General features: G+C 37.5%; 1 protein-coding gene across 1 annotated transcript in view; it reads left to right on the forward strand.

Moving 5' to 3' along the window:
• LOC131775281 (MAM and LDL-receptor class A domain-containing protein 2) overlaps positions 1–8,478 on the forward strand; it is a 36,907-nt gene extending 28,429 nt beyond the window's left edge. Inside the window, 13 exon segments of the mRNA XM_066165431.1 lie at positions 374–445; positions 727–798; positions 918–989; positions 1,280–1,351; positions 2,200–2,271; positions 2,421–2,492; positions 2,812–3,857; positions 4,139–4,332; positions 5,028–5,199; positions 5,993–6,053; positions 6,147–6,339; positions 6,884–7,063; positions 7,901–8,478. Coding sequence (XP_066021528.1) covers positions 374–445; positions 727–798; positions 918–989; positions 1,280–1,351; positions 2,200–2,271; positions 2,421–2,492; positions 2,812–3,857; positions 4,139–4,332; positions 5,028–5,199; positions 5,993–6,053; positions 6,147–6,339; positions 6,884–7,063; positions 7,901–8,023 — 2,401 coding nt within the window. The 3' untranslated portion in view covers positions 8,024–8,478.
• The last annotated feature ends 253 nt before the right edge of the window (positions 8,479–8,731 follow it).

Below are 8,731 nucleotides of genomic sequence, written 5' to 3' on the forward strand. Positions count from 1 at the left end.
TTCATCTCAAGATCAGTTGTCATGTTTGTCTTATTTCTCAGTTTGTTTTTTTGTTTGTTTTTTTTCAATTCGGGTTGAAAATCGGGAAAAAGCACTCATGAAAATTTTGTAGTGAGATGTCCGACGTGCAACTTGAAACCATTAATAAATGGTCTCAATGCTCTTCTTTATACCTTAAAAAAAATTCCTTCAATGAAAGAAAGAACAAGGTTCCCAGTGTTGGTTAAATAGCTTGAGTATCTTACGCAGACGGTAGGCGCTAGTAGTCTCTTCAGGAACTTTATTTTACTCCATAAGCTTTCGTAAGGGATTGGCTCTAAGGCTAGTATCAGATGGTTTTGAAACTGAATTTAATAATATACCTTTTTTCCAGGCGACTAAACTCCAATTTTTTAAGATCTCTTCCCGACGGAGTTTTCCATGGAATTCCTAATCTACTTGTTCTGTGAGTATATGTGTGACCTATAAATCTGGCGCTCATTGCGCTTTTGCCAATGTAGATCGACTTTAATCACATTGATTAGTTGAAGTAATGAAAGCCAGTTGGAAATAAAAAATTCCTCTATTGAGCCAGAGGAAAGGAAAACAACTAAGTTTTATCTATGTGTCTGATTGGCTGAGAGGATGGCACAAATCTTGCCGACAGTCACAGAACTTACAGAACGGCAATCTCGCATTCCTCTTCATAACTTGAATGTCAGTGGACACCAATGTGATTTGTTTCAGTGATTTGGGAAAAAACCTTCTACGAAAACCAATGAAAAGAATGCTGGACGGACTATCAAGTATAGAAGTTTTGTAAGTATTATATTCTAAACAAAAAGTAACCCAAATAAATTTTGAAATTGTCATTTTTCTCATGAAACTAATTATTTAAAAAAAGAGACAGCCTTTATCAGAATTTTTTTCACTTACAGGGGCTTGCGTTCAAATCAGATTGAGCGAATGGAATATGGTGTTTTTGAAAACAAAAGCAATATGACTCATTTGTAAGTATAGTTTTCCTTCTTTCATTTTCAGATAACCTCTGCTCTATCAAATAGAAATCTTTTTGGGTTTTGGCCAGTAATGATCTATACAGTTTCTTAGGGACACGACTTGATATGTTGTTGAAACATGCTTCAAGTTTTTCTTTACAAAGAAATATAGGCCATAAAGTTAAAAAAAATATCCAGGGATTTTTCTTTTAGGGGCCGGGTCATGCACTAGTGAAAAAAAAATCAGCGTTTATTGCGTAGAATAAAAAACAAATGATTTGGAATTGCATATTTTCAATCAGATACCTCCAGAACAACAAGTTAACAACACTACCAGAGGGCCTGTTTGAAGATCTTTCAAAGCTGAAAGTATTGTAAGTATTGCCATCCAAGTTGCAGTGTTCAATAAAGAAATAAATATATCATGATAAAAGAAGGGATAATAATTCGGGACCTTTTTTGCGCAATCCTGGTAATTAATGTTTTCGAAAAGTTTTTCTCTTTTTACATGCTACTTTTACGTTCAAGAACGAGAGATCAATAATTCTGAAATTAAAACAGGGAAAATGTTAGGAAAAGAAACAGATTTGGCTAGTTTTTCAGCTAAGATCTGTACTGATACGATGCCTTAGATTTAAATTTTATGAGATTGCTTAGCACCTATAAAGTCTCCGGTACTTTCGAGAAACAGACACGGCCTTGGAAAAGTCTCCGGCGGAATTAGAAACTCCTAACTCCTGAGATTCAGTATGAAATTAATTATTTTTGTGTATGTTAATTGGGGGAGTTTGGCGTTACATCCTTCAGCTGATAGTTATCTAGATTCCTGCCTCTAACATACTTAATTTTGCATGGATATGGGTGGAATAATTTACACATCAATCAAGACACGAAGCTAAAGTGTTAGGGAAAATATATAATGGTAAAACCAACTGATGACGGGAGATGTTCACAAAGAGGAACAACTTTCAATACGAAATTATCTCCTGCAATGTTTGAATAACAAAAGGCGAGTTTTCGCTGGAAGTAGCGTAGAGATCGACTTTATAGTCTTATCTTCCCTTGAGCAGCTGAAATCTAAACAGTTTCCAGTACGTTGTTCTCAGCGTACTACGTTTATTTAAATAGTCAGTTAAAACTCAAGTGAGAACCATTTAGATCCTCATCAATTTTCTGAGATTATTCTCAACTTGGTTATTATTCTTAATGCGCTTTTTCTCAGAGACCTAAGTGGTAACAAGCTAACAACAGTCACAAAGGGAACTTTCAAAGGACTCAAGTCTTTGGAACATTTGTGAGTAGACCGTTTGCTAATTTCTGTACTTCGAGCTCATAAGTTTGTGTATAAGATATTTTAGTTGTAAGCTTGAAATTTGTCTTAAATCAAATCTTTCATTTGCTTATAATTTCTCTTCCCTTATTCTTTGTTCTCTGTTCTGACAGGTATCTCGACAATAATAAACTATCCGATGTACCTTCCGATGCATTCAGTGAACTTGGAAACTTGGAGTATTTGTGAGTATTTATTTACACTTTTTGACGTATTAGCTTGTTTTATTTAAGTGAATGCCAATTTCAGCTAATCAGATCAAAGGAAACACCGAAATGAGCCCAAGGGAACTGAAGAAAACACACGCCTAGGGCGCCCAGCGCGTGAAATTTCTGTGCTCCTGAATGACTGAGGAGGTGGTGCAGATTTCCTTAACCAATTAAGAGCAACATAAAACAATACCCGTGCAATTCTGGTTTGCTTTCGACTCGTAATCGAAATTCCTCCGGGGAAAGAGAGAGGCAGATTGTGAATTCGTACTTACAACGGAATATTTTCGTTTAGGAAACTCGACCGCTTCATTTTGTGTTGCTACGCTAAGAAATCAATTGCAGGAGTTGATTGCAATTCTCCAGTCGATGAATTTTCCAGCTGTGACGACCTCATGAAAAACAAACCAGTTCAGGTTTGTATCTGGATTCTTGGAATGCTCGCTTTCCTTGGAAACCTACTTGTTATTCTATGGCGTACTATTGATAAAGAGGAGAACAGGGTTCAGTCCTGTCTGCTGACTAACTTGGCCGCTGCTGATCTGTTGATGGGCGTGTATCTATTAACTATCGCTATTATGGACTTGAGATGGCAAGGGGAGTACTTTAAGCATGACATCGAATGGAGATCTGGCATGGGTTGCCAAATGGTCGGAGCTCTTTCGATGCTTTCCAGTGAAGTGTCTGTCCTGATTCTCACCATTATAACCATAGACCGACTAATATGCATCGTCTTCCCGTTCAAGTTTAAGCGACTTACTTACAAAACCGCCCTCCTTTCCTGCATGGGTGTATGGATATTTGGCATAGTCATATCTGTGATTCCTATCACCGGAATAAATTACTTTTATGATGAAAGCGGAGATTTCGGCTTCTATAGTCGCTCTGCTGTTTGCCTTCCTCTTCAGCTTTCAGAGGGTACACCTGCTGGTTGGGAATACTCCGTGACAATCTTTGTTTGCCTCAACTTCATTTCCTTCACATTTATCCTCGTCGCGTATACGGCGATGTTTTGGACGGTAAAGTGGGCTGCACGTGCAGCGCGATCGACGAATTTCAAAAAAGAATCTGCGATGGCCAAGAGACTTGTTTTCATCGTGATGACAGACTTCTGCTGTTGGATGCCAATCATTATAATCAATGTTTTATCTCTGACTGGAAATTTTGAGGATCCAAACAAAATCGCTTACGTATGGATTGCAGTATTTGTTCTTCCGTTGAACTCTTCCCTGAATCCAATCCTGTATACATTTTCCACCCAGCGAACAAAACGTAGCTTAACCAAAAGAAGAAAAAATGTCACCGGTATGGTCATGAAGACATTAAACTACCGTATGCCAGGTGAGTAATGACAATTATCGGTAAAAGAAATCCCTATGTAATTTAACCTTAGGTTGTTCCAGTCACCCAAATGGTGCGGTTGAGCTGAATCTATCATCACCTATTATCCCTCTCCCGGTTACTAAGAAAAGCCAGCCAGTTGAGTGGTAATGCGCAATCTTGTCGTTTCCAAAACTTTGGTGTCAGACAGATTGTAAAAAAAAAAAAAGTACAGGTATGGTAAATAGTGTAGGTCTGAACCTCAGACCTCTCAGTTGCCTAAGGTTTATATCTAATCTCAGGTCGGAAGCAAACAGTCGATTGGTTGAAAACATCAGATGATGCGACTTTGGTTTCCAGTGTCATCGCCTATTCCAGTCCACTGCCATCACAAATGACAGAAAAACATGAATGTAAACATACCGTGCACGCTAAACTAAAGCTGATTGAAGAGGTGGATATTCTGCAAGACGACACTGCTGGAAAACCTGCCACTGTAAGTTACAAAATTACAACCTATGATTTCAAAATTTACTATCTCTCTTAGCCTATGAACTTAAAAGAGGCTTTCGGCGTGGCTTTTCTTGGCAGTATATAATACGCGTGTTACATGTAGACCTGTAATGTCTTAACTCATCAGTCTCCGCTTAGGAGCGTTAAATCCGAAGGTGTGTGGTTCGATTCATCATTGATACTCAGAATTTTTCTTTTTCCCACATCCGAGACAAAACGAATTAACTTCTTGCCTTAAACTTCGATTTTTAAAAAAAAATCTAACTTATCCGTGCGAAGGTAATTAAGATAGTCTGTCAACCAGTCTCCCTGTCGGACTAGTTAGTCATTGACTGGTTGAACAATCTTTTCGAGAGAACTGGTAAGAGCACTGTACTAGTTAGAAAGGTCTGGGTTCGAGTCTGGCGGGGTCACTGAGACGAGTGAAAGACAACAGACTATCGTATGCAACTCCTCTGTCCACTCAGGAGTATAAATAAGTCCTGGCGAATTTACAGAGAGACTTGACTTTAAGACTATATGGTGAACTGGGAGGGGAAGGGAGGTTTTCAGGATTCAGGAGGACTGGCAATACTCACCTTCACTTCATGCTCTTGTGAACTGAGGAAAGCTTTGACAGTTATGGGTCAACTTATTAGCATAAGATTTAACCATCCAAACTCATCTTTGCTGTTACAGGGTTACGCTGTAGCATGGTCTGAGGAAGGAGACATTTTAAACATGGTGTTACTGAAGTATTTCGCAAAAGAACACAAACAAGACTGGATTCGTGAAGTAGATGTGGCAAAACGCCTGTGTAATGATAGTGAAGAATTACCTGTCCTTCTCAATTACCGTTGGCATTCTAAAGGCGAGTGAATGGAAGATCCTTCATACTTTGTCCTTTGAACAGAAATATGTAGTGCTAGAATAATTAGCTTTGCTAAACAAATGGAAATGTCAGTAAGAAAGAAAGAAATTGGACACAATCATAGGCCATTTAGACGTTTCAATTGCCTGTTTAGCTTCTTAAGCTCCATTTAGAACGTTTTTAATAAATGAAAACCTCTCACTAACCGAGTTCGAGATCCGTACGGTAAGTTACGTGACCGGGATTCCGTGTCCGCACAGATCGAGAAAACGAGGTTAGAAAGATATTCATTATGTTTCTGGGTTCAAACAAAGGAAAGACTTTGATTGAAACCGGCAAAGTTTTGTATTCAACGGGCCGTACAGGAAATTACAGCCCACTAAATTGACCAATCCTAGCGCACTTACTAAATTAGAAAAGTGATTGTATAGGATAGCTGCTGTTCTTTTCTGTAAATAAAGCAATAGCTCTTTTCGCCCAGGTTTCATTAGGGAAGGGTAAAAATGGAAGTAGACACGATTCAAAATAGATGTACAACAAATGAGTCCAAATTACAAAGGATCAAATTCATTCCCCAATATTATATCTTTTTTTAATTCATTTTCGTCAAAAAATTGTGAGTTAATAAAGTATCCCCAGTTACTCAAATATAGCTGCTTTCCATCCATGGAGTGTTCTTTCGATCAGCTCGTCTAGTACTTTTTGTCAGTCATTTTTCTTTCCATTATTCAATATTTCCTCTTGCGCATTTTTTTTTTTTATTAAAAGTAAGGTTTCTAATCCTTCTTTGCAGCCCGTGACCATAATATCGAACACGGGAAAGTGAAGATCCGCGAGTTACAATCGAACAGTTTGTAAGTAAACAATATTTCATTTGAAAGAAATTGAAAAAGTGAGCATTTTGTTTTCTACTAATTTCAAAAAAAAATTATTTCGTTTTGCTTCAGACTTATTTGCTACGATTTTGTGTCGAGTTCGACATTACAAGATTTTCTTTGCGACAAAGGAACTGTCCTCAACTTTGATGCGGTTTGTGCCATCGCCTGTGACATCATCAGCGCTATAGAGCGACTACAGGAACTTGGGATTGTCCATAACAACGTGACAACAAGCAATATTTTGATCAGTCATTGCTTAAGGGTAAAATAAACCTTACGCGTTTTTGTGACTATCAAAATTTTGTTCGATATTGGAGAGAGGGTTTGTGAGGGCAAAATGTCTTGCCTAAGAATTCATGTGATCTGTCCGGTGCTCGATCTCGGACATTTTGATCCGAAATACCAGTATTTTACAAATTAAAATGATCGAGCAGTTGTTATGAATCATCATAAAATTCAGAATATTTATTGAGCTAAAAACGTTTGTTACATAAAATTTCCTTTTAAAATGAAATGGGACAACACCAAATATTTTTGCGGTGAAATATTTCGATCTATTTAGTTTCGAGCCATAAATAAACGGGGGAACCCTTTCATTCTGAAAGGGTGTTACTTTTAACGAAACGGTCTGGTGTACGGCCCTGAGAGATGCAAACCGCAAGAAAGGAAGAAAGCGAAAGAGCGGTGGTCTTATAATAAAATACGAATAGACTGAGTTAGGTGTGAATCTCGAGCGAAATATTTTCCCATTTAACCCTCGACCTCAGTCAGCAAAAATATATATATATGTAATCGATTATTTTCAGCTTCCCCCTGTTAGAGCAGTCTTGGGTGGACTGTCTCGAGCGTCCAAGGAGAACGAACCTGGTTCGTTTGCAAACTGGGGAGCAGATGAGCAGAGTGATCATGGCAAGGATATTGAGCAGTTCGGACAGTTGATAGCTACCTTATTAGGACACTGTCATGGGTCCAGTGAATACATTCAGGTAAGGTTCTTAATTAAAGGCTCGATAAGGAGCCGCTGATCAGTATATGAGCCGACAATCCTCTTCTCTCTTCTTTGGATGGAAAGAAGATCGCATTCGAGAGGTAGCGAAGATCTAGTGACAAATGAAATAAAAGGAAGGAAGATGGAAGGGGGAAGGGGTGGGGTTTGCGGAAAGTTTTAATTCTGAGAACTGAGAAAATCTTTCATAGAAAAGAGACATTCATCGTCTTAGATATTTAAGAAATGGGAAAGATTTCGTATAATACGAAAGGAATTGATATCATCCGTTGTTTCTGATGTCATATATATATGTATTTTGGTGCTCGATTTCATGTGAACTTAAATAAAATATTAAGAAAATTGTTAAATTAGTTGCATAGTCAGCTTACTATGATCAGTGAATCAGCCTAGGCTATTTTTGGCCGTTTTTGGTATCTTTAATTTACGATATAATGACATAGCGTTGTTTTGCATCTCATTAATAATTGCACGTCGCTACATGCTACATTCTATTACAATGTAGAGCACGTTTCATTGAGTTCCGCTTCATTGCACGCTAAATGTGCTGTACTGTATCACGCCAAACTATGTTGTGCTACACTATCATACTCGTTATATTGCATTGCAATGTTCTACGCGGCATCGCGTTGCTTTAACCCACCAGGACATCTATAGCATTCCCCAGCAGTGTTTGAAATTTAGATATTAAAACCTCGCATGACTCAAAGCCACATGGCCATGAAAAGAATGGCCATTACTTACATAAAAGTTTTTGTTTCTTCAAAATGAAAAAAAATTATTAGTTTTCTCATTACTTAAATTGGTTTCTCTGCAGTTGCATGAAATCATGAACCTGTGTTTCGAAGAAACCGCAGAAAACAGACCTAAAGCGTCTTACATCAGGGAAGTGTTGGAAGAGCTTCGGTACTGCGTTGGAGTCTGGGATACGTGTTTATAAATGGAAAGAGCTTAGGACACATTTGTTTTACTGAATACAAATATTATCTCCAGACGGACTAGTCTCATATTATTCTTCTGTAAATATTCATGCTCATTGGATTAAAGCTTATCTTAAAAAAAACTGTTCATATATGCAATGCAATAGGTCACACTCAAGCATATTCAGTTATTAGATTTGGTACAGCATTGTTTTACCAAATACAAATCTTATCTCCAGACTGACAATATTTGTATTATTTCGTTATAAATATTTACCCACTCGGTAGGATATTCAAAATATTGCAGCTGATTGTAATAAACCATATATGTATCTTTATTGAGTCCTTCAATGACATGTGCATTATTAACGTTTGGGTGCAAAGTGTGTAGGATGCGTATGCATCAAAAGCTCAGAATAAACAGAAGTTTGTTAAATAAATTGTATTGGGAAATCAGTTCACATAAAGACAAGCATATTACAGGGGTTTTTACTTTGATAAGGAATCTATAGACACTAATTACAAAGTACAAAAATGTGGTTAATAAACATTTTTCATTTATGTCATTTTAATGGCTTTGCAAATGATTCCAAAAGCTAATTTGTTTGAGTAAAAAATACAAGACGACTTGTGCAGCCACTCAAATGTTTTGGTCGCATGTGATAACGGAAGGCGAAATTTTGCCTCACTGAAAGGCTTTATGAATTTATTGAGTCAAGTTCATTTTG

The sequence above is a fragment of the Pocillopora verrucosa genome, chromosome 4, assembly GCF_036669915.1.
Source record: "Pocillopora verrucosa isolate sample1 chromosome 4, ASM3666991v2, whole genome shotgun sequence".
NCBI classification, from domain to species: Eukaryota; Metazoa; Cnidaria; class Anthozoa; order Scleractinia; family Pocilloporidae; genus Pocillopora; species Pocillopora verrucosa.